Raw genomic sequence first — 25,937 nt, 5'->3', positions numbered from 1 at the left:
CATAGAGGATAGAGAGAGGGATATTAAGAGAGTGCTGCGATTCAGCTGGGAAAGATCAAAGAGAGGCAGATAACAGCCAGGGGACATCAGAGTACCATGAAAGTTGCTGAGGATGTAGGAAGTCTGCGTAGTGCTGTGGGACATAAGGAAAGTTGAATAAGATATGTATGTCAAGAAACGTCCCAGGGTGATACAAAAAAACCAGAGGACACATCATCATGACAGAGTTGTCTGAGAAAGCCTCACAGTGCTATGAGATGTAAGCCTCGGGATGATGATGATGAAAACCAGAGAAGGCTGAGAATTGATGGGGACACAAAAGACAGTCAGCTAATATGAGGGAGTGTTACTGAATGCAATCACATCAAGAAGGGCTAAAACTGCTGGGTATAACTACAAGAATGTCAAAGTCAGTGTCCATATTTTATGAGGAATAACACATGCTGCTGGAGATCAGGGACCTATAAAGGTAAATGAAGAAGCAATTATAAATATGCCAAGGAAAAACACATCACAAAATGGGGGGAAAAAAATTCATTGCTAGAGAGCATAAGGGAGAATCTGAAAAATGTTTTCAGCAAAAAGCTCCAAAGCCTTAGGAACCTTCTTGGAGCAGCTGCTGAGCCTGAAGAAGGCTATAGAATGTTAGGGAATGAGAGAGCAACCGTAAGATGCCAGAAAGAGTGAAGCAGATTGTGAGTTGAATGACAAATGTGTAAGCTGCTGGTTGCTATAAAGGGCCACAGTGTCAGGAAATGTTGGAGCCTGCTGTACTGCTTCTGGAGGCATCCAGGAAGAATGCAAGTTGAAAGAACACTATATAGGTTGAATAGCATCAAGAAACATTGGAGAAGGCTGTGAATACCTTTAAGCCTGTTCAGCAGAGGGATCCAGACTAAGGCAGTGAATTATTGGAGTGGTTAGCTATGCAGCCACATAGAAACCAAGGGGAGGCTGTGATCTCCCAAGGGCCCAAGATACCAGAAAAAAGCTCCAATAAGAATGCAGATTGTCAGGGGGGCTGAAGAATCCTGCATATAAACTAGGGACAACTGAAAAGCTGTGAGATCTGTCAGGAAGCACAGGGTAAGGCCACAGACTGAAACAACTCAGATGTCTGGTTTCACCATTTGACTAATAGAAGAAAGATGTGACCCAAGATAATCCTGCCTGCTGCTCTTTTGGAGTGCAGAACAGAATCCCTTTCAGTACTGTCTTAAAGCAATGAATGCTTCCTGCTGAACAACCAAGGCCATGTATGGAAAATAGCTATCTATCCTATGTCATTGTATGTTTAAACATGGGCCTTGGAAACCACAAGAGGCTAGGAGAGGAAAATAACCTCTTTGGGACAAGGAAAACTTTTAAAGGGCTAAGTTGTCCTTAATGCAGGGTGCAGGGAGCCCTTCTACCCTTCTCAGTACAGTTAAAAGCACGTAGATATCACTGGTCTTTCATCCTGAGTTAATAAAATACTGATAGCAGAAAGATCAGTATGGAATATATGTTTTATTCATGCAACATCTAACTCCAGAGCACCAGTCCTAAATGGAGTAAGATGGCCAATGTATTTATAATTCACAGTGCCAACCGGCTCTGAAGCAATGCCTTGCTGGAGCCTGGACAGAGCAAGGGCCTCGGCCCCCATCTGGCAACCTGGTTTTGCAGAGGAAACACTCTATTTGAAACCTGCCCCCTGCTGCACATCTTCCCCAGGGAATGATGGTCAGCACCACCACTCCAGCAGCACATCTCCTCCCTCCCTCTAGCACAGCTCAGCCTCAGGAGAGCCATTCTGCCGCCTGCGTTTGGATGGGGGGGGCAAGGGGGAAGAAGACAAAGAGTTATTTTTCATGAGATCTGCTGCAGAAAGCTGAAAACAGCCAGGTTTCCAACCTCTTCCCTTTGTTTGCCTTGGGTCTCTCGGTTTCTATAACAGGCTCTGGTTCAGCTTCCATTAGCGCTTCCTCATCAACATCATTAACAATGGTTTCCTCACTGAGGGTATCACTAGGATTATACTTAGTGCCAGAATCCTCTGGCACAAAATCACTGTCTGAGTCAGAGCAGAGAAATAATTAACCCTCATGATACTTCTCTGAAGAATGAACAGAATACCTAATAAGATTTATGGGGCATCAAACTGATCCTGCTCCTAAGGGGAAAAGCATCCGCTTGCTAAAGTTAACATCGCCACCAAGGTGTGAGGAGGTTCCTGTGTCAACCAGGAGGCATCTTCACCTCACCTGTAAGCGACCTGCATTACCTTAATTGCTTTAGTTACCTTACATGCCTAAACAACAAACCACTTGTTTACTGCTCTTGCCCTGGATTAGATCATGGTTTCATTACCCAAAAAAACTATCAGTGTCAACAGATTCTCAGCTTCTGTGAAACTGGTCAGGCTGGAGTCAGGTAGGGCAAGACTTATCCTCCTAGAAAGTACCAGCATTTGATTTGCAAACAGCCTTCAAATACTACTGATCATATTCTTGATCTATAAGACTAGATTTGTCATTCAGCCTACAACTTCAGAACTGAACTGGAATTGCTGGAAAAATTTGCCCACATATGGAGAAATGTGTTGCCCCAAAGAAGAGAAATAAGCATCAAAATCTACACAAATTCACATGCTTTTGCTGTTTTCAGCTCGAGAGACGAGTTTTCCTTACCTCCAAAAAGTAATCAGTCACTTCAGTGGCAGATATTTGTAAGCAAAACTAATTAACTTTCTAGGTCCAGAAGAATCCCCTCCCAAAAGCTGTCTCAGTGGGATTGGAGAAGGACAGTACAGTCCTAGCTGACTGGGAAGGATCTCTGGAGAAGTACATATGATGCAGATTTCTGTCTGCAAAAAAAACCAGTAGTCTGCTAAGATCTGGAAGCCTCAAAATCCTTTCACTTCTGCTGGGAATTTAGTTCAAAGCAGCTGCATGTAAATGTTGCATAGCAAATGCTATGCTGGCAAACCTTTCTCATGATTCTTGTTTTTAAATCAACAAGAGTAAGCTATATAGAAGATGAGCTAGCTTTAGGGCAGCCAGATTTACCCTGTTTTAAAATAAAAGTGAAAACAACCCTACAGAAAAAAAATAAAAAAAAAGAAAGAGATTTGAAATATGTATGAGCAGCCTCAATGCCCTGCCTCATCTCTTTGTGCTGCATAAAGGGGACACAGATTGGCTGAATCCTTTATACAGAGAGATCTGGTAAAGAGATTCATCAGAAAACATGCAGCTACCATTTCCAGTTCCTCTCCCTCCCAACCAGGAGTGGGTAAGAGGCAGGGAGACAAAGCAGGAGGGTCAGCAGCAGTCTGGGAATTGCCTGAAGGCCCCTCATCTTTCTCTGGGCCCTGAAATGGTGAGAGCAGTGAGTGTTTCCTCCTTCATTCACATCCACTGCCTGTGTGTTCCTGGTATCTGTGCGACCTCTCAACTTTTGTCTCATCTAAAAGAAAGGAGAATTTTGTCATTAATTCCTGAAGGAGGAAGATCACTTCAACCTTTGACCAACTTAGTGTTAAGAAAAATGAGATCAGTAAAAGTTGCTAATGGAGAGGAAAAAAACACCGCAGCACGAATGCAATGGTTAGGGCACATTTCAAATCTTATTAGTGGTTATCCCTTCAACATAAAGTCACAGTAATAGAGTGTAATTTATACAGATATTCTCCCTGCCCCCACTCCTAAACACCACCTAGAACTCCTTTCATATTTTTAATCTACTCCAAATCTTATGAAAATGCTAAACTTAGAGATTTGAGGTTAAAATTCCTCTGCAGATCCAAACCAACCAAAGGGCCAGGTAAATACTTGCAACCTCTGTGACGAGGATCTTAACAGCAGCACCATGTTGGAAATAAGGAAGCTCTTCTCAGCACAGATCCTAGCTCCTACATATGCTTTATGTGGGCCTGCAAGCCCAATAGCTACACTAGCTCTGTATCAGACATCTTTTATAGAAAGGTGCCATACTGCAGACGTCAAAGGAATGTGTGTGCTCGTAGCTGTTCCAGGAATTGACAACACTAGAATTCACTTTGACGCTAATTTGACCATAATTCAGACCTCCATCTCCACCAATGTTTGACCAAGGACAAAGACTCGAACAGGAGAGCTTGAGGAGCTTGCAGAAGCTCTATTCTGCTGTGCATTCTTGGCCACAGCTGCTTGGTACAAAGTTCTTCTACTGTTGTAACCATGGGAAGGGGTGTATGGGAGAACAGCTGCACTGCTGTGGCTTCCCAAGTTCCACCTGCCCACCAAGCTGCCCAGCACTCCTGTGTGGGTGCAGCTGGTGTCCTCTTCTGCCTGCAGCCAAAGGATGGGAGAAGCTGCTGATTCAGATCCACTACCCCTGCTCAGCCCGTCCTGCTTCTTGTGGAAATTACTACCTCTTCGGATCTGCCTGCAGAGTAGGCTCGTGTGGACACCCCCTAACCTACTTTGGTCAACCTGAGCCAGACTTAGCTTAAATGGATTAAGTGGGAGGTTTTTGCTAACTCAGTTTGATTGAAGTGGGTTAAGGGGCACTCACACAAGCATCTCTGCAAACACCCCATGAGAAAGCATTAATTCCTGGGGAAAGGCAACAACAAATGGCTGGGACTACCAGCCTCTTTTACTAACACAGCTAAACCAAGAGTCCATTGAAACGAGGTCTCACGACTTCAGGGACAGGCATGAATTTACTTTGTAAACAGTAGAAGTTACTATTTCCCACCAGCTTCAGGTTGCTTGGCTTTCCACAGCACGGGGGAAGGGAGAGCAGGTTACTCTAACTTAAGCAAGAAGTTGGCAGGGTTCACCTGCCAGGAAAGTCCAGGCTTTAGCATTACAGCAGGTTAGGAGCTGCTCATGTCTCCCTTTCTGCAGGCTGAACTAAGAAGGAAGCAATTTCCATTTGATCTGGGCTGAGACATGTAGTTTAGATTAGAAGCCAACTTAGTTAAAAAGTCCAAAAGCCTTTCCACCCCAGCTGCAGTTACACTGCTCCAGAGGCCTTCGGAAGGTATCGCTACAAGCATTTAATCTCACTTGTCTGTTCTGGTTGTTTGTACTCTTCAATTACGTCAGCCACGGCAGTATGAACAGCACAGGTAAACCATTCTTAAGTCATGCCTATCAAATAAAAAGCTTTTCTACTTAAAGATTAATGTAAGAAATCAATGTGCTTCCAGTGCGTGCCAGCAGATGATCTAACCCCGTCTTAAGCAGGCTCAGAAAATCCACGTAATGGTGATACAAAATCTATGAGTGGTTAATGCTGAGAGTGTCTGTCTGCTTCCAGAGCGCTTCCAATGCCGGTTCATGAGCTGGCTACCAGATGTGCTCCTCTTTTCCCTGAAGGCCATCACGAGGACTGCTATTTCATTCTCAAACCTCAACAGGCAGTGAGTGTTGTGACAATATCGAGTCTGCTCTCTAGCATATGTCTCTTGCATGACACCACATTCATTTGAATATGTTATTATGCTGAAGGGACTAAACTGACCACTTAACAGGAAGGGATGAATCTTTCTAGCTATCAAAACCAAGCAGCTTAACAAGAACGCTGTCAGAACAGCATCCAAAAATGAAAGGGCAGTTTTCTACTAAGGGTAGAAGATAGCCACGTGCAGGAACGGCTCTCTTGCTACAGTAATGGCTATTGACATCCACACATATAAACTCCCTGACATAAAGCAAGATCAGATTAGACCATATTAAATGACATTTTCTTTTCTAATAGTTAAAGCAAACCAGGAAACAATGCTGCCTTGGGCAAGGTCATTGCTAAAAGGTATGGCAAGTGTGGATCACGGTGTGCGTGAGGCTGTGGGTCCCCAGTGGCCCTGGTCAAGGACATGTTTGGAGTGTGCTTCCTTTCAAAGGAGCAAGGGCACTGGGGAAAAGGAATGAGGATAGCAACAGGCATCAAGGACTCACCCTGCCTTGAAGCTGTGACTTGGCCGTGACAGACACCAGGATAGGGCCCCAGAATCCTGCTGTCCACATACAGCCTTAGCTGCCCTGAACTGCCTTTTAACAACAAAGTGACACCACTATTGTATTACCCTGTTATGACAGTATGAGCCTGAATCACTCAGTAAGTGCAAAAGAAATAGAAAATTAGCACTGATGTAATTAGCTGTGTATGGCTCAACCTGGCAAAACCATCAGCCAAGCTGTGTAAAACATAAAACCCACAGAAAGGAGACGCGTGTTTTGTGCTCCTTCAAGAGCTGTGGAGTGAAACCTGTGGCTCAGTTTGGCATGTTATAACCCATCCAGAAGCAAATCCAAACTGCTTCTGACTGCAGACTTGGTTCTCATGGGCACTGAGATGCAGAAGCTGGTGCGATGTCAAAGACCTTGGATCTTAGAGTATTCAAGATTTATCTGCACCCCTATGCACATAAATGCCCTTTCAAAGCAAAAAATAACCCCGTGTGATTGAAGTCTGCATCAGTACAAATCCCAGGCTGGTTCAGACACACAAGAATGGAATGTATAATCACAATGCTCGGGATTCTCCTCAACTTTACCGAGTGCTGGGTTGAAGCTATTTTGAAAGAAGCAACTATATCTCCTTTAAGCACTAAGCATTCCTGGCAGTAGTAATTGCCTTGTAACTAACTCCTCATTAACACTCTCTCAGACCTGAATGACTGCGCTGACTTTCTGTTGCTCCTAGTCCAAGAACAGGATTAACATCTCAGCACCAAAGTCTGCTCTTAATTATACTGTTAAAGACACACACACACAAAAAGCCAATCAAATAAAGGGAATAACTCTGGATTTACAGCAGCATGACTGAGATCAGAGTTTGTGCTATTGTTTCCCATCAAATCCATAATTTAGCTTGACAAAGCATGGTGTTCTATACACACCTTCTTTTAGCTGGGCAGACCAGCTTTTTATACCCATAGTGATAGATAACTATTTTAATTAATTTAATACTCTTATCTTAGTTCCTTATCCAGGAAAGAAAAGTAGTTTTGCAAATAAGAATATGGCACCTGCTTTGGATCGAATAAAAACATTAATGTGAAGAACAAGAAACCAAATATCTGACCCTGAGTGATGCTGAGCAGCTGCAACTTCCATGAATTTTGTAGGAGTTGCAAGAACTCAAGATCTCCGTGGATGATATTTTAAGATATGATGCAAGGTCTTTTTCTGCTCTTTTATTTCAGTTTGTCATTTATGCAAAGGAAGATTCTAGATAAAAAACCTAAAGAAATCACCATGTGCAATCCAGATGCCTGAATGTTACTTTACGAAGCAAAACTTGCAGTGGCAATGCATGTAGAAGCTTGATCAAAGAGAGGTCATTAATCATGTACATACAGGTTGGATGAGGGGAAAAGGCCTGAGGAAAAACCACATGAAAAATCTTCATCACACAAGTACTTACGTTATTGCTTCATAGCTTTTTATGGTCTTAAATCCAAGCAAAAAAAGAAATTATCTAGGGTGGTCTAGGGAATACAGCAAGGATATACAATGAGAGACTGAGGAAAGGGTAAATGAGGTTTTATAGCATTCCAGATTTCACTTGCAAGTGATGGAATGGCCATTAAGACCATTGGAATGATTTCTTGCATGGCAGAAAGTAGAAACTCAAGAAAGGAAAGCAAGATAAGTATGTATGTTTTAGCAGAATTCTTACTAACTACTAAATTATTATTGGCTGCATACCAAACACTCCACACAGTGATAAACAACTGTTCATTTTATTTCACTAAACAGAAAGCCCATTGAAAGATTTCTACTATTACTGCATTCACTGGAGCTCACTTGAAAAATACAGTTTTGGACATACATCAAGTACAACTTACAGCTGAATAACTGCAGTGGTCTAACTTACTTTCCAAACATGTCAAGAAAATGTTCTGTTCTCCAGGCAAGAGGAGAACAACAGAGCAAAGCAGCACACTAACTACAGGTATGAGACATTCCCCGAGGCTCAGAAATAGCTTCTCTAGTTAATTGCTGAGATTTCAGCAACTGGCCTTGCTTTCAGGATAACCGGGAGTGGGGGTGGTTTCACATACAGTCCCTTTTTTTTGGTGGCAAGCCAGCAAAAACAGTAGGAATTCCCATATCCTGTCTTGCCACCAAAAAAGGTACGTTTTCAACAGCTGTGTCAGCACAGCAGTATGTAAGGCCACACAGTAAACTGGAAAAACGAACTGATCTCAGTTAAAAAAACGTGTTGCTAAAAACGGTGCTGCTTTTAATCCCAGCACTGGTTTGATCCCCAGTGCAGTTACAAACAACTGTGGCAGTGCAATGTGAGGCCATAGGTGGTGGTGGCAGTGGCAGGGAAGACAAAATCCTTAAGATCTGCAGCCAGGAACCAGCTATGCAGCACTGTGTATTAGGCTGTATATAACTGTCATAGTGACACATCACATTTTCCTCAGAGGCAAGGCCAATTACAAAATCCCTCTCTCTGTTCCTTGCCCTGGCTGCTGCAGTTTGTGACCTGCAAAGTTGTGCATATAGAGCAGTTTTAGAAGATCCATCCTGAAATGGATCACAGAAATAATCTAGGTAAAGGAAAAAGAAATACCAAAATGGATTTGGATTTGTTTTTTAATCTTGCTTTGTTGCATTAGCTCAACTGCAGACATGGTGAATTACAGTGCTAATGACTGGACATTGGCAAGCTCCTAAGACAGCTCTGTATCAACACATAAAAGATCCTGAATGTTTAAGTCAAAACTAAAATCCTCCGAAAAGCAACTCTAAAGTGCTTATGACGGGACAGCCCAAAACTGAGACTCTTTTTTCAGAAAGAATATCCCTGTCCCACTGGAAAACCTGAATCCAAATTTGGTGAACAATGGTTCTGTGAAAAGTTATACCTGTTGTGCTCCCCCACATCTTTTATTTTCACGTATTTGCATCTTCTACATGTTTGTAAAACTCTACCAAACACAATTCCCACTCTGTTGTTATAAATAGCTACCCAAAACCTAATGTAGTGAAGAAACAGTCCCTCCAGTGCTTCCAGTGTTTGGACTGATTGCTTTAGGCTCTGTCAATGCCTCTATCACCTGAATGAGATCTGTTGATTGTCAGCATCTCTGAAAGACAACTCTTATATTTCTACAGCTGAGTTCTCAGATACACAAGCATCTAAACTCTGTGAGCTAATCTGGAAAGAAAAAACCCCCCAAATTCTTAAATCTTTCCACTCTCCATAACCTCCACTCATTGGTGCAAAGCCCTTTAACAGAATTGTTTAGGCCACATAACACCCACAAGTTGCAATTTATGAAGTTTGGCAGCCTAATCGCTGCAGACTTTTTCAGAGTTGATCCCCACAGTAACAATTATTTTCTGCTTTACTGACTCAGGAAAATTCATTCTAGTTTTTCTCCCCTTACCTCCCATCCACCCTTTTATTTCTATGCCACATTTCTTCATTTTCTCTTGGGCCTATTGTGCCTTTTGTGGTCAAAAAAACCTCCAGCTATAGTATTTCCCCATGTTGCTAGTGGAGACTGCAACAGCCTGCATAATTTGTCCCCTCACATGCAGATCTACCCTAAACCTTCCAGTTTATTTGTTTGGCCACACTGTTGAGGTTTGAGGCATTCAGTAAAACTAAATTGAAGTTGTGAGTCATTATCAGGAGCTTTTGGGTTCTCAGTGTGTCCCCATGAAATAGAGAATAAAGACTGCAAGTTTTACGTGTTTATTGTCATCGCAGCAGTTACACAAGCTGTGTGACATGATCAGAGCTTAGCTCTGTGGCTGGCTACAAGCTTTGTGCTATGAAGGCATAAAAATCACTTCAGGAAATGGAATTTTAAAATATAATGGGAGAAATCTTGGAATTTTTTTCCCTCTCCCTCATTTCCCTTTTGAAATGAATTTTAGTAAGTTTTATGTAAATGCTTTACACACGCACATGCACAATTGAAAAGCAGGGCTCCCCAAGACCTTATTTCATAATTTTATTTTATGCCGTTGAGCCACTTCCCCAAACCAGCAGCTTTAGTTCCAGTGCAATCCCTTCCTGAGCACCTCTCAGCCAGGACCAGGGAAACCTGCGAGGGCTCCTAAATACCCTTCTTGTTCCATACGAAGCCAACATCCAGCCTCAGAAAGGACCTCGCAGCCTGGGAGAACCCGGGAATTGATGCAGTTGCGAGCGCCAGCCGAGCTCACACAGCACCTCAGACACACGGCCCGGGGCCCTGCGCTCACCTCCCGTCATAACCTCCAGGCTCCACGCCGGCTCACCCGTGTGTCCGCCGCCTCTGTGGGCTGAAGGTGGGAGGCTGAGGCGGACAGAGCCCGCACCTGGCCTGGCCTGGCCTGGCCTGGCCTGGCCGAGACCCGCAGGTCCGGCCCCGGGCAGCCGCTCCACCTGTGGCGGGGCTCGAACCTGCGGTCCCGGGGCCGGCAGCCCTCCCGCTGCCGCCATGCCGCCGCGCCTCCAGGGGGCGCTGTGGCGACGAGCGCCGAGTCACGAGCATCGCGATTGGGCGGTGCTTTCCCGCGGGCCAATGGGAGGTGCCGTCTCACGCGGCCGCCCCCCCCCCCTCCCCGCCCAGGGCGCCATCTTTCCGCGGCCGCGGGAGCGGAGTGGGCCCGGCCATGCCGCACTTCCAGGCCTGGGAGGAGTTCACCCGCGCCGCCGAGAAGCTCTACCTCGCCGACCCCATGAAGGTGGGACAGCCCGGGTCGCGAAGGGAGGAGCGCGTCCCGGCCGCGGGAGCGGCGCTCCGTAGGCGGCCCCGGCTGCGCGCAGCTCGGCGGGGGCGGCGGGCAGTGTCGGGCTCGGGGGGGTTTCTGTGGTGCAGGGCTGGTGAAGGCACGGGGGAGGCAGAAACACAGAATCACAGGATGAATTAGGTTGGAAAAGACCTCTGAGATCATCGAGTCTAACCTATGGCCTAGCACACCACCACGTCAACCAGACCATGGCACTCAGTGCCACGTCCAGTCTTTCCTTAAACACTTCCAGGGACGGTGACTCCACCACCTCCCTGGGCAGCCCGCTCTAATGTCTAATCACCCTTTCTGTGAAGAAATTTCTTCTGATGTCCAACCTAAACCTCCCCTAGTGTAGCTCGAGGCCATGTCGTCTTCTCTTGTCACTGGTTGCCTGGGAGAAGAGCCCGACCCCCACCTGGCTACAGCCTCCTTTCAGGCAGTTGTAGAGAGCGATAAGGTCACCCTTGAGCGTTCTCCAGGCTGAACACCCCTGATTCCCTCAGCTGCACCTCGTAAGACTTGTGCTCCAGACCCTTCACCAGCGGTGTTGCCCTTCTGTGGACTCACTTCATCACATCAATCTCCTTCCTGAGCTGAGGGACCCAGAACTGGGTATAGCTCTCGAGGTGTGGCTGTACCAGTGCTGAGTACAGGGGGAAAAGCAGCTCCAGGGACAGGTTACTTGCTGGTGTTGCACCTGGCTGTCCTTTTCTACAAAACATGGGGCAGTTCTCGTTTATCACCCCAGAAATGTGGTTTGGGTGGTGGTGTCAGCAACTGGGATGAACCTTGAGAGCCTAACTTCAGAGCCATTGTGCTTATTCGCAGTGTACCTGTGTGATAGAAACCGAGGTTCAGTTCTGCTGAATGAAGAACTTATCGATAATTGGTTTGTTTTGAGTTCACATTTAAGACTGTATCATTTGAATTTGTTTTCCTGAAAAAGTTAAAAGAAAGCTTTCATTAGCTCTTACATTGTGTTGTTGCCTGCAGTGACATTTCAGACTGGAAGATGTTTGCTTCCCAAAGAGGAATTGCTCAAGGATTTAACTTCTTGGTGTATATGACTGCTTCTTGTTTTCAGTGACTTTTTCTGGAGTACTGTTTTTATGTAAATATTGAAAGTAACCTCAGTCTTCAGAAAAGGCATTATAATTCAGCTACAAAGGAGCACAAAAATGTAATGTGGAATTCACACCTGAGAAAACTTCAGTAAAAAAGGCCTAGTTTCCTTCACCAAAAATAGGTGATGTGGAATAACCTTCAGAAGATTAAATTAACATCTGATGATTTAAGGCAGATGAACATATGCCTTTTAATTAGCACAGAGACACCATATGTAATTGCCACCCATCTGTGATAATAAAATTGCCCAGTTTTGCCTTCTTGTGCTCTGTGACATTTGATTAAGTGAAAGAGGAGGGATGTCTCTGCAGCCAGGAGTTGCTCTTCCCCTTTTCTTAAAGGAAATCTCTTTTCATCCATGGCAATAAACTGATCTGTTTACAAAGGAGTTTATACGGGCCCCAGAATCATAACACAAGTACCCTCCTTTTAATTTGGCAAAGGATTAGCCTGAGGAGCTTTTGTATGTAATTGAGCTTGCTGGGAAACAGAAGGAAGAAGAGCTGGGGGAGGTGGGTGAGTGTTCTCCGCCCAGGCAATAAGTGGTCTTGCCTTTGGGGAGAGCAAGTTCTCAATGTATCAGGTCTGTGCCTGCTGCTTGTGGCAGCCTCTCCTGTGTATTAGTGCCTGTTCAGCAGGGGTGTGTGCTGTAGTCAGAAGGTGACAGCTTGTTAAACAAAAAGGGTACATCTGTGATGAGATCCATCCTGGAGCAGGAATTTCAAAATGTGTTTTACAGTGAAGGAGCTGGTTGACTATTAGCACGAGTCACTCCGTACAGCACAGTCCTGTTTACAGTGTGAGTTCAGAATGTTCTCAAAGGCCACCTTGCTTTGTTTCCAGTTACTGGTGCTAGATACAAAGTCTCTATGGCTGTCTGTGCTCAAGAGGAACCATTTAATAGTCAGAATATGAAGGTGTGGATTTTTATTGCTGTGGCTTTGGGAACTTTGGTGATTTGAGGGTCCAGAGGGACTGGGTAGGTTTGGGCTCAGGGCAGATGGCTGCAGGAGGAACTGTGATAACAGTTCAGGTACTGTAGAAAAGTGGTGATGTTGAGCTTACCTCACTCAGTTAATCCCTTTCAGGTCTTCATGAAGAGCTACTTTTCTTTTTTTTTTTTTAAGTATTTCAAGCTTATAAACACAAGCTTCCAGTTAGTTTTTCTGTAGTGCGATACACAGCGAGGGGATGTCTTGTATCGACTGGCTCTCACAGTTTATCCTGCCTGTCACTGAGGTCTCTGCAACTGCCATTGCTGTTTTGACTGTGCTTTTGAATGTGCCCAATGCTAACCTTGCTGATGCTGCTAGAAAACCAGTTTAATGCTTTAGGCAGGGAAATGTGTTGGCTCAACTTCCACACCACCCTGGCTGTGGGATTAGTGGCCACCGGAGCTGAGGACCACCACAGAGGTGGTGAAAACAGGACGTAGTACATAATTATAATAAAAGGTAGTCTGAATGTGGGCAGATTTCCTTCAATATGTTCTGAAAATTGTTAGCTCTAGGTGCTAATTCTTGAAGTGTTTGTCATTTCAGGTGCGGGTTGTTCTGAAATACCGACATTGTGATGGGAACCTCTGCATCAAAGTAACAGATGACGTAGCTGTAAGTACAGAAACATTCCCCTTTCAGGGTTTGTTGTACTCTCATAGACTTGAATTTTGCTGTCAGTCAACTTAGGAACTCTTAGCCACTGCCTTGGGAGTGCCTGACAGTTTTCTAAAACCTTTTGCTCAGCCTTCCCTAGTTGCTGTGTTTGTGATTGACACTGACCTGTGGTTCAACTCTGTGCAGTCCAGGGAAAGTTCTAACACTTCAGTGTTCTTTATGGATTTCAACAGAATTATTGTAGGATTCTGTCAAATCAAGGAAAACGAGTGCTACAGAAATCTTGGACTCACTCCATCTGAACTTGCTTCATGGAACAACATTGGTAGCTTCTGCTGAAGCAATTCAGGAGCATTTTCAAACATATGTTTACTTGTGTGAGTGTGGGCCTTATTTGCTTAGAGTGGTGACAGCTTCCAACCACAGGTTCAGCTCCTTCTTTGTGATTTCAAGACTAACCAACAGTGGTGTTATAGCTGAGGAGCTGTTTTTCTGTAGTCCAGGGTGGGCAGCAGTATTCTGCCCTTCTCTTCAGACTTGGAAAAAATCAGGTTTCTTCTTTCCTTGAAAAGTAGTCTGGCATTGGTATTTCAAGTGCCTGAGAGGGATGTGAAACTACAGTAATGGCACTTTTTGGTAGGGTAATAGGACTTAATGTGGGAGAGATGTGGAGTGTGGGGTGCTGATAACAGGGGAAAGTGAAGGGCAATTTTGCTGAAATCTTCCATAGCGGAAGTGGGAGTCAGGTGATTCACAAATGTGAACTCTTCTGGGGTGTATATAAGGCTGCCTTACCTGCTTCCATTCACAGATGTTACACCAGGTGGGGGGAAATGGGGATTGGTTTTGGTTTTTTGGTTTGTTGTTTGTTTGTTTGTTTTTGTGGTGGCTTTGGCAGGTTTTTTTGTTGTTGACTTTTTTGGGGGGTGGGTTGTTTTGGTTTTTTTGTGTTTTGTTGTGTTTTTTTTTTCTAAAGGTGGTAAAGGAAGTTTCCTCGATGCTCAATCTGTAGAACTAATATAGCTGAAGGACAAATAAACTGTTTCCTTCTGTCTTCCTCTGAATTAAAATAGGAATTCAATGCTGACAAAAGTCGCTGAAGAATGGAGTATTCTGGGTGGTTTTGGTTTTTTGCTACATCAGCCTGGGCAGTCATACTCATGCTGTACAGATATAAGGAATTGCTTGGTCTCCAAGCAGAAAAACAAACTACCACAGTCTTTCTGTGATAAGTCACTGGCATATTACCCTTGTCCCTTGCTATTAAAGGCTTGTCACATGAAGGAGTTTCTTTTTATCCTAATCAGGTGCTATGTTCCTTATTTAGGCTGTCTTAGAAACAGATCTTGCTTGAGGGAGGGGATCCCTTTCAGTGGGAAATACTATCTGATTTTATGTCCCTGGCAGTGTAACATTAAGGACTGTGAAAGGCAAAATGAACTTGCTTTCAGAATACAGAGAATAGGGAAGTAACTTCAGTTTTAAAATCTGGCTCTATGTTTAGACAACACAAAGAGGAGTGTCTTTAAAGACAGCTTTAAACCCCAATCTTTAACAGTTTTTTTGAGCTAGAAGAAATTAGTATAAATTATAAGCTTCCCTGTTTTCAAAATGGAAGGCATGAATGTTTAGGAGAAACTGAAATGTGAACACTGATAATGTGTATATTTTGAAACAGCGTGGATGTGTTGCTGCTGCCTCACGGTAACAACATGCCACAAATGAACATTTAAGTACTCTCCTTGTTTTGTGTGTTCTAAGCACAAATGTGTTGCAACTATAAACAAGATAAAACAGTCCAAGTGCAATCTGATACTCAGCAACTTTCTCTTGCAGTGTTTGCTGTACAGAACAGACCAGGCACAAGACGTAAAGAAGATCGAGAAATTCCACAGTCAGCTCATGCGGCTCATGGTGGCCAAGGAATCCCGCAGTGCTGCCATGGAAACAGACTGAACTGCTGAAAATAAAATGAGTGCTCCGGTCATATTTCACTGGAAGAAAATATCTCTTGGATTTGAACGGATACTGGGACAGGAGATGCTTTTATGTACTGAAGTGGACCGATGACGTGTCTGAAGCGTTTTCGCCCCTCAGGCTCCGCTTTGGAAAACTCGGAAAATAAATGCTTTCAGTTGAAAGCTTATATTTATTTTTGGGTATCAAACAAGCAGCTATTCTTACACATTAGGTATGCTAAGAAGACAAGTAAATATTTTAAATCTGCAGTATATTAGTATGAATTTGATGGGCCACAAGCGTATCTCTGTAAAGATACTATAAAATTTCATATAGATTTCATTATGTTCATACCTTATGCTGGTATATTCTTACAGTGAGACGGTTTATTAACCTAATACTGTAGCATGATGACTGGACTTAATAAATATTTACATAAATTATATTAATTGGTGGAGTTTAGAGGAACAGATGTTTTCTGAACTGAAATGATGAAATTGCCAATCTGTATTACCACAGTCACTAGCAACATTTTAGCTTTTAGTATTGCTCTTGATCATAAGTTGTGCAGCATTATCTGTGATGCAGTTTACAGAACTGTTACATTGGCTAAATAATTAAACTTCTGTATTTTAAAAATTAAAGTAGAACTTCACTTGAATATTGCTAGAGATGGGTGAGAAACTGAAAGGGTTTTTTTTCTGCTTATGCAAACACTGTTACTAAAAAAATAGTCAGTTGCTTTTTAACATACTTGAACTATTTTGTACTAGCAGGGGTACCTTTTCCCATCCTTGCTTCAGGCAGGATTGAAGTGTATCAGCAAGATAAATTCCAGAAGTTCTTGCCTATTATGTTAATAGAAAGAAATCCAACCAAATGCTATCCAGATTCCTTAGTTTAGCAGCTTGTTAATTGCATTTTCAAATGTTACATGTGGCAGATGGATGTCAGCCAACTGAATAAATGGATGAAAACCAGCTTAATAAATACTTAAATACCACTGTCAAAAATAGACCAATGCTCCTGTGGCTTAGACTTGTTTCTCATACTTACCTCTGGTAGGGTGATGGAAGCCTTAATTGTCTCTTGCAAAGGCTTTTTGCTTCACAACCCAGTAGCTAAAATTGATACTTGCTTTGACTGCTTAAGACCAGATGAACATTTTCATGTAATGAGGCCATTGGTATAACTAGATGTTTTCAGAAGTAATGTTTTGGCTTAAACCAAGCCATGAAAGTAAAGCAGAGGCATACATGTAGTGGCACTTATATATAACAAAACAATCTACTTAAATAGCTACCTGCTGGCACTTACATAAAAATAATGGAGCTACTCAGAAGTAGTACTCCATGTGGAGTTTCCACATTTGCCAAAGGCTTGGAAAAAACCCCAGGCTGGAATATTGCATTAGAGTACCCTTTTAACTGAACGTAAAATGTTGCACGTTGTTGGAAAACACTGCAGTGCTAAATTCCCAGTGACTACTCAAGTTCTAGTCTACAGGAGTGACTGGTATGTATGTAACATTTTTGTATTGGCTTTTGAAATGCAAATAAATCCAGAGAGAAGGCTGGAATGTGTTCACTGTTAAACTATAATTCTGGTTTTTTTTTTCCTTGATGGTCCAAATTACTTTCTTAACATTTTCAATATAGTATATGAAGTACTTAAACCTCTTTTGTCTGAAGCACTGTTCTGCAGTATAAGTGGTTGCTACACCAAGTCATCAAAGTGGAGCTGTTAAATTGGCAGATGAAAAGGCTGCAGCAATTTTGGTGTAACTTCTGGACCTGTCCTGTAAATTGGTTTGGCAGGTTAATGTGTGAGCTGAGGTACAGGAAGCCTTCAGTGGTATTGCTTCTGCACAGAGGATCAAATAGAGAGGAGACTGTGGACAGACTTGGTGTACCAAGTGGCTGAAAGGCTTAAGCTTTATACTTAAACAGGTTTTAGAGAGGGGCAATTACAATACTATTTAGCAAAACAGGCAAAGAAGTATATTTCTAGTTTTCTAAATTGAGAAATTAATTCCGTAAAACCATAAGGAAATATTGATGCTACTTCTGTAAGAGTATATGTTGTTAAGCTTGTTCTTCATATACTGACAGAAAAACTAGAGTGGTTCTGTGCCATCAGAATACACAAGAAAATACGATAAAGCTGCTACTTAAAAAAAAATAAATGTTTTGGAAACTTCTTTAGGAACAGACAGGTGCTTCTTTACTTTGTCCTGGAATTTTCAGCAACTTCAGTACTGTGTTCATGGAGCAGTGGAGAAGCTCCAAGCTCCAAACTCCAAGCTCTGTCTTTTCATGCTTAAACTGTTGTTGAGAGTGTGCTTGTGCTTTTGTACACGGATCGCTGTCCTAATAAACACTCAATGAGTTAGTCCATCACATTGCCAACTGCTTGAATGTATCCCCTGGTATGTGATAAAAAAATCAGTTTAATGTGGCTGCTGCTCCGAAGGGGTGCTTGAATGCCCGTGTTGGGCAGCCCAGCATGTCAGCAAATGGTTCTGATCACCAGCCAGGAGCTGGTGCCAATTCCAGGCTGCAAACAGGCAGTGCTGGAGCAGATGGGCAACCTGTGCAGTTACAGACAGGTGACCTTGGCAGAAGTGAAAAGTTGTTGAAAAAAGTGGGACACTTTCCTCTGCTATAGCTCGTTTTGCTGCTGCACGTTAGTTGTCTTCAGCAATTGTTCTGTTTTGTAGGGATAGTTTAATAAAAAATACAGGCATTTTTATTGTGCAAAGGAATTGGGTTAGTTTACCCATGGAATTTATTCTGTTTTTCTGGTGTTCTCATTTCCTGGATTCTCTGAGCATTTTGGTTTCAATTCTTCCTTTGTGCACAGCACTTAAGCTGACTTTGTGTCTGAGCTCTCTCTTATGTGCAACTACACCACTTCTGTTTTCCATTTTAGGGTTTTGAACCCTGAGCTTCTCTGTATGCAGTCTGTTGTGGAAATGTATTTTGGATTACAGGAAGATTTAAAAATTATTTGTACAAGTGAGAATTTGGTCTCAGGTCTTATGTCTGAGAGCCTTATAAAAGAGACCTTTCCAGTAAAGTCCTGACTTAACACTTTTAGGAGTCTGTCAAAATGGGAAATGGAACTGAAGCCAAGCAGGGGCTTTTAAAAGTGTTTTAACATGTCAAAATAATTATATTTCATCTCAGTAAGTTCCTTCCTGCAGTATAAAAGTGGGTAATATTCAACGTGAAGAAACCCTGGTTTCTGCCAGGTGTGGTCAGTAGGACTTGGATGACGACTTATTCCCACAGGCTGATCTTAAAGAATTAGGTCATCTGAAAAGTGTGTTTGCTTCCTGCTGCAGGCAGAATGAATCCCCTCACTTCAATTACCTGGAAGAAGGATGGCAACACAGTTACCCCCAATACACCTGGGCTTTTTTCTCTTCTGGCTTAGGGGAAGACAAAACTAAAACATGGAAATTATACTATAACCACCTTTTAAATGAAGTTTGAGATCTGAATTGGATCAGATCTCCCCCCACCTTAGCAAATAGGTGGGGTTTTTTCTGTGAATTTACCTAGTGTGCAGATTATGCACAAGTCCAGTTTCTTTCAAGAGTCTGTGAGCATTAGCATGTGTCCTCAGGGAGGAGGAGCGGCTTAGCTGAAAACTATTTTTCTTTGTACAGAGCTCTGTGTTGAGGTAACTTCTAATTGACTGAAACAAAGCAGTTTTGATCAAACAAATCTAAGGAGTCCTTTTGATAGATTACTTTCTTAAAGGTTCTTCACTTTTTTTTTTAATAGAAAACTAGTCTATGAAGAACTATATCTAGTTTTTTGCTTAAGAGTGATTTGCTTTTTAAGACATGGGGGTGTCTGTTCTGAAATGTCGATACTCCTTTAAAGGTGGATGCTGCATGACTCAGATGTTTGTTTATAAAGATACTATCTTTTAGGAAGGCTTTGAGAGTTCAAGGATTGTTTAAGTACTAGCAGAAGTTGAATTGTCTTTGTTGCTGGGGAGGACATAAAAACATGCCTTTCATCTCTTACTTTTACATAAGTAGATCTTTAGACTAAGTAGACTCTTTTAGACAGGCTTCCAGATAAACATCCCCACCATGATGCTGGGCTGAAGTATTTAATTTGAATCACTGCAGACTGGAGGCAGATGTGGGCTTTTTAGTCTATAGAAATATTATTTTTGAGATGAGAATGATGCCACAGTATTTTAGAAGCAGATTAGTTACTTGGCAGAGTACAAAGCGTGGTAGTTTGTTAGCCCCTGCTTACTATGCAAACCTATGTGTGTGTGTCCTGTAACTATTCTACCGGACTAAACGCTCTCGGGAGAATGTGGGCTTAACTTGGACCATGTGAAACTGAAGTCTGTGGGAACTGAACAAATAAAAGCATGGTCATACCACGATAGCAGAATTAACTGCCTTCATGCAAGTACAGGCCCATGTCTATGTTGAACATAGTCTTTGTTCCTGGTGAGGATGTAAGTCCTTATTTTCTTACGCTGTGCCAAAGTTAGTTATAGGGGTGTGTTCTTGGAGTCCCGTAATGGGAACGCAATTACTCTCTGCCATTCCAAAAGCATCTTAAGTTCTGAATGCCATCTCTGAGTGCCCTTACGTGGAAATGGCCAATCTTCTAGCAAAAACCAGTGTACTTGACCCATTATTACTCCTCAGACAGTTTCTAGGTGTTATGAATATTGGTATTATAAAACTAAGAGTATAGTGTTTCTCTTAAACTGCACAATATGTTGGTATTTCTGAAAGTGTTTTCTATTTAAATCAAGACCAGCTCTGATGATATTTTGCTTTTTTAGCAAGTTTTGATTTTGTGCTCACATTCTTCTGTCTCTTTTTTTTTTCTTTTTGTGGTAAGTCTGACTAATTTCTTTTGGAACTTAAAATATCAGGCATACCGAGAGGTCCAGGACAGATTGATCTTTTTATTTCCTTTGAAGTTGTATTTGCCTGCTGGGTTCATTTTTTGTCTAGAAGAAGTGATATCTGTTCATAAAAGGACTAGTCTGCATTGTTCTGCTTCTACTGAGCAGAAACTTTCTGAGTACAGGCAAGTGTTTATAGCAAGATTTCAAAGACTGGTTTTGGGGAGAGGGGTTTGAGTTTTCTGAACACCTACTGAATGGCTGTGCTGGCTGGTAGTGAGCAAAGGAGAGTTTGCTGGTGCTTTGGCTAGCAAAAATATGCATTTTAACCGGATTGCTCATGCATGTAAATACAGCCACCTCTAATGCAGTTCTGCTATCATTATGTGGCTGAAAGATGAAAGGCTTGCCTCAGGGCGCTGACAAATGAGCTCTGGCAAACGGTGTGTGGCTTAAAGATGTTACTTTCCAAAGGCATCTGCTCCGTTAAGGAGTCAGCAGGCAGGAGGGTGAACTAATGCCTCAGACATGCCCGTGTGAAATTCAGTGTCTTATTTTAAATTAACTTAAAAGATAGTTTTTAAATTTGGGGTCAGGAGGGAAACTGACCTTTTCAATGAGCGATTGACAGCTGGGGAGGTGTTATTTATTCTTTGAGCACATTTTCTGTGGCAGTGCTACCATATAGCTGAGGGCAGTAACCGAAGAAATAAACAAGTTTCATCGGGAATTGTTCGTTTGTGCCCAGAGGCAAGCCTTCTGTGCTTGGTCACACAGTAGACCCAGGTAACACATGAGTAAAAACGTGCAAATGACCAACCATAATTTTTAGCAGAGCAAACAGCTGCTTTGCAAATAGCTTCGTAACCACCGCAGATGTTGATCATCTAATAAATCTGCAGAGTGGGATTCCACACCAGCCTTGGTCAGTATAACAGCTGGCTCCTGATTCCTGTTGCCCCTTGCATGGATTCCAGTGTGCCTCAGAGCCTCAGCTGAACCATTTCTATTTACCAGTGCATCAGAAAACTCCTCTGTGTTCTGGGGAGCTGCTGGTTTGGTATTCTGCCTGGTTAGTGTGCTGAGATGGCTTCACAAAAGGTCAACTGAGCGCTGCAGGGAGTGAATGTTGAGAGCTCCCAAGAGGGGTGAGGAGAGTGATGGGAGTAAAAGAACCAGCAGTTAGATTGGCTTAGGCTGCCATGGAACCACAACCTAAATAACTTGCTCTTCGGAGTTTCTCTCACTTGCTTGTAAAAACTTCCCATCTGTCCCATTACATACCCTGTAATGTTCATGCTATACAATATTAACCTAAAAACTAGATATATCTGATTTGTTTCTGTATTGTTCTAGTTGGTATGGATGATACAGAAAGTGTGGAACCAAAGGTGGTAGATTTTGTTATTCCTAAAAGCCTCTAACACTCTGGTAGTCTCTCAAACAGAGTAGCCACAACTGAACACGATACAAGGTGAAAATTATATCATGGATTTATCAAACTGAGTTTTAATTCTTAACATTCTTAAAGTGCTGATGTTGGGGCAGGGGTTTGAGAAGGGATCAGCATGTTTAAAGGCTTAAGTGATTCCAACAGTAATGGTTCAGTGAGCTGTAGCTGCTCCAAACCTATAAATTCTTAAGATGCCTCCAGAATACATCCAGGTGGCCAACCCTTGAAACACAAATCCTGAAACACCTCGTGGATAGGATTTCAGTGGTGGTGAGAACGGACTATTCTGATTTCACAGAAAAGAGTTTTTCTTTCCTCATTCTTTTGACTTCTGTATTAAGCTTCCTTCTTTTCTGATTCTTCAGTACTTTCTTCATTTTCATTTGTTTTAAACTTATTCTTTCCCTTTAGATCTTTCACATTCCTCTTATTTTCCTCTATACAGTTGATGATAGTGCCTTTTTAGTTGGCTTAGGAGAAGAGGATTGTTATACAGTTGCATCTTTACCACCTTCTACTTGTGGGTTCTAATAGAAGATTTCATTCTCAAAGCTGATCTTCAGTAGAGGGAGATTCTGTGTTGTCACACTCGTGAAGAGCATGTGTGTAGGTGTCACAGAAAAATTAATAGTAAACGGGATGACCACCTTCCCTATCCAATAATAGTATAAGAAAATAGTTTTTCTGGATATAAACAAACAACACCTGGACTTTAGCGAATAAAAAGATCCTTCAGCTCACACTGTGTGTTGGAGAATCTACCTAGATTGTAGCAGTTCATTTACTTTCCTGTAATGCAAATTGCATACTATACTTGGCATTATTTTATTTGTCTGATGACTGTCCACCAGTCTACAACTTGTAATGATTAGATATCAGCACTTCTTCATGATAATTTCTCATCAATATCTGTCTCACAATATAAGGAATGATTTTAGAGATAAAAACTGTTCTCCAGCCGCATCTGTTGTTGTCAGTTTCTCTGTGCTTATATGAATCTTTGTTTGAACTCCCTGCAGTTCCCCTCACACCAGCAGTCCCATAAGGTTCTATAATGGCCACATCCTGCCCTTAATTTTTGTAACAAACTCCAGCTGCGCTAAAGGTGGATATAATGCCGTGTATTGTTGCTCTACCTCAGCTCAACTCTTAAAGCAAAAATAACTTTGAGGAATGCCAGACCATGGAGTTGCTAATGTTTTCCATTTCTCTTATTTACAATAACAGAATATCTCAAGTTGGAAGGAACCCATAAGGATCATTGAGTCCAACTCCCTGCTCCTCCCAGGACTACCTAAAACTAAACCACATGACTCAGAGCATTGTCCAGATGGTCCTTGAGCTCTAGCAGTCTGGGTGCCATGGCCACTTCCCTAAGGAGCCTGTTTCAGTGGCTGACTACTCTGTGAAGAACCTTTTCCTAATGTCCAATCTGAACTTCTCCTGGTGCAGCTTTGTTCCATTTCCTTTTGTCCTATTGCTGATCACCAGAGAGAGGAGATCAGCACCTCCCTCTCCACTGTTCCCTGTGAGGAAGTTGTTTGATTGTGATGAGGTCATCCCTCAGACTTCTCTTCCCCAAGCTGAACAAACCAAGTGACCTCAGCTGCTCCTACTAAGTCTTCCCCCTGAGGGCTTTCACCAGGGTGGTCACCCTCCTCTGGACACACTCCTAGTTTTACGTCGTTCTTACACCGTGGTGCCCAAAGTTGCACAGAGTATTCAAGATGAGACCACACCAGTGCAAAGCAGAGTGGGACAATCACCTCCCTCGACTGGCTGGTGATGCTGATGACTGGCTGGTGACTGGCTGATGCCCCCCAGGACATGGTTTGTCACTTTGGCTTTAGCGGCATTTGCATCTCTGTGTTTTCCTCTGTAGGCTGTAGGAGTTGTACAATTTTCACAATAAGCAGCCCAACCAGTTCCAGTTAGGAGGAATACATGTAGGAACTAAACCTTATATAACCTTCCTCTGTTCTCACTGTGTTTGAGGTACCAACTTTGCTCATTGCTCCTTACTGCTGCTACTGCTATAGGGAATCACAGAATTTTTTAGGTTGGAAAAGACGTCTAAGATCATGAAGTCAAGCCATTAACCTAGCACGGCCGAGCCCACCACTAAACCATCTCTTTAAGTGTTCGGTCCTGTTAAAGCACAGAAAAAAACTAATATTAAGTGAATTGGCAATTTACAAGGGTGGACACCCACAGGAAGACGTGTCAGAGGGATATCTGCACAATATGTACTTTAGGTACTTTGATTGACCCTGTCCACTTCAAAAAAGGAAGAACTGTAAGGCCATCAGAGGTAACAGGGTACCTTTCTGGATAACTGAAGACACCTGTTTCCAGAACATGGGACAGCCTGGATAAAATATGACACTACCTCTTCAGCAACCTGCAGAGACTGGAGTTACTGGCTAACTAGAGATTGGAATTGGCATCTTTATAACAAATAGGGGATAGAAGAAATGCAATTTTTCATTAGTTAAAACAGTCCAATAGAATATTGTGCTGGTTTTGGCTGGGGTAATTTTCTTCACAGTAGCTAGTATGGAGTTTTGGTTTGGATTTGTGCTGGAAACAGTGTTGATAATATAGAGATGTTTTTGTTATTGTTGAGCAGTGTTTGCACAGCATCAAGGCCTTTTCTGCTTCTCTCACCATCTTACCAGCAAGGAGGTTGGGAGTACACAAGGAATTTGGAGGGGATACGGCCAGGCCAGCTGACCCCCACTGACCAAAGGGATATTCCACACCAAATGGCATCATGCTTAGCATATAAAGCTGGGTGAAGAAGGAGGAAGGGAGGGGCATTTGGAATTACTATTTTCCCAGTAAATGTTACACATGATAGAGCTCTGCTTCCCTGGAGAGGACTGAACACCTGCCTGCCTATGGGTAGGCAGGTCTTTGTCTTGCTTTTCTTCTGTGTGCAGCTTTTGATTTACCTCTTAAAGTGTCTTTATTTCAATCCATAAGTTTTCTGACTTCTCCTGTTCTGATTCTCTCCCTGATCCTGCTGGTGGGGGAGTGAGTGGCTGCATGGTGCTTGGTTGCCAGCTGGAGTTTAAACCCTGACAATTATCTATACGGTAGCTGTAATAAAGTGTTATGACAGTGGCACATAATCCAATTGCATTTTTATCTGTCATCCTATAAAAGTTATGTTTACTGTGAAATTCAACATAGTCTTATTTGTACGTTTGTGAAATCCCTGTAGTCCTACAGAAGAAAGATGGATTATTACTAACACTTTTGGTGTCTCAAGAAAAGTACTATGGAGCTGCTTGTGAAGACAGATGCCCCAGAAGGGGCAGAACTCAGCCAGCACATTTGGTGTGGAAGAAGAAAACAATAAAAAAGGACAAGCCTTGCTTGCAGAACAGTTTAGGCACATGCTGCTATAAAGCAGATTACTTTTTAAATTTAGCTACTATTGCTGCTCACAGCAAAAGATCATGAGAACTACACCCAATACTCTGGGCAAAGGACTGCTTGAGCAGACTGGAATGATTGGACACAAGAGGTTGAAAAAGATGTGAAAGGAATCATTATCTGTGATCACAGGTCCATCTGTTGAGCCTTCCACAATACAAACAAGAGAACTGAGATGGCATAGAGGTGATGAAAAGAGGAAGATTGGAACTTAGGAGTGAAATGACAGATGAAAACTGAGATTGAATGGAAAAACCTTGAAGAGTCGATCAAGAATTTAACATTTTCTTGTTATGTTTTTTACTGATGGGCTTAGTTGCTACGGCTTGACCTTCTGAGGCTTGCTGAGATCTCTCTGACCAAGTTTGGAAGACAGGCCTTGAACAGTACAGGTTCAGAAAAAAAACACCCCTGTCAGATGCATTCTCGGTGTGTTTTCTGTTGGGCACTTAGTCATGCTGCACAGCACAGGAGCTGGGGAGGTGCAGCAGTCTAAAACGTGATTCTCTCAGTCAGCCCTACTACAACACTCTAAAATGTGATTCCCTCAGTCGGCTCTACTCCAGCGCACCGAGCGCGGGCGAGATTGGCTGGGAGGCCATTTAGGAAGCTCACAGGTGGCACCAGTTGATGGCTGCCCGGCCGTGCCCGAACTCTGGCACTGCAATGCTAGGTCAGTGTTTGCCGGGCTGGGCCCTCTAACCCGCCGTGCTCCGGATCCCAGGCTGAGCT

General features: G+C 42.8%; 1 protein-coding gene across 1 annotated transcript; it reads left to right on the top strand.

The window, feature by feature from the left end:
• Positions 1–10,522: 10,522 nt before the first annotated feature.
• Positions 10,523–17,817, top strand: SRP9 (signal recognition particle 9). Its single transcript, XM_064648103.1, has 3 exons — positions 10,523–10,673; positions 13,388–13,456; positions 15,296–17,817. Exons 1-3 carry the CDS (start codon positions 10,602–10,604, stop codon positions 15,413–15,415), a joined length of 261 nt encoding a protein of 86 aa, XP_064504173.1. The 5' UTR covers positions 10,523–10,601; the 3' UTR covers positions 15,416–17,817.
• The last annotated feature ends 8,120 nt before the right edge of the window (positions 17,818–25,937 follow it).

This window comes from Pseudopipra pipra, chromosome 3 (genome assembly GCF_036250125.1).
Source record: "Pseudopipra pipra isolate bDixPip1 chromosome 3, bDixPip1.hap1, whole genome shotgun sequence".
In the NCBI taxonomy this organism is placed as follows: Eukaryota; Metazoa; Chordata; class Aves; order Passeriformes; family Pipridae; genus Pseudopipra; species Pseudopipra pipra.
Note: the sequence above shows the minus strand (reverse complement) of the source record. Positions and strands in the feature narration are given on the sequence as shown.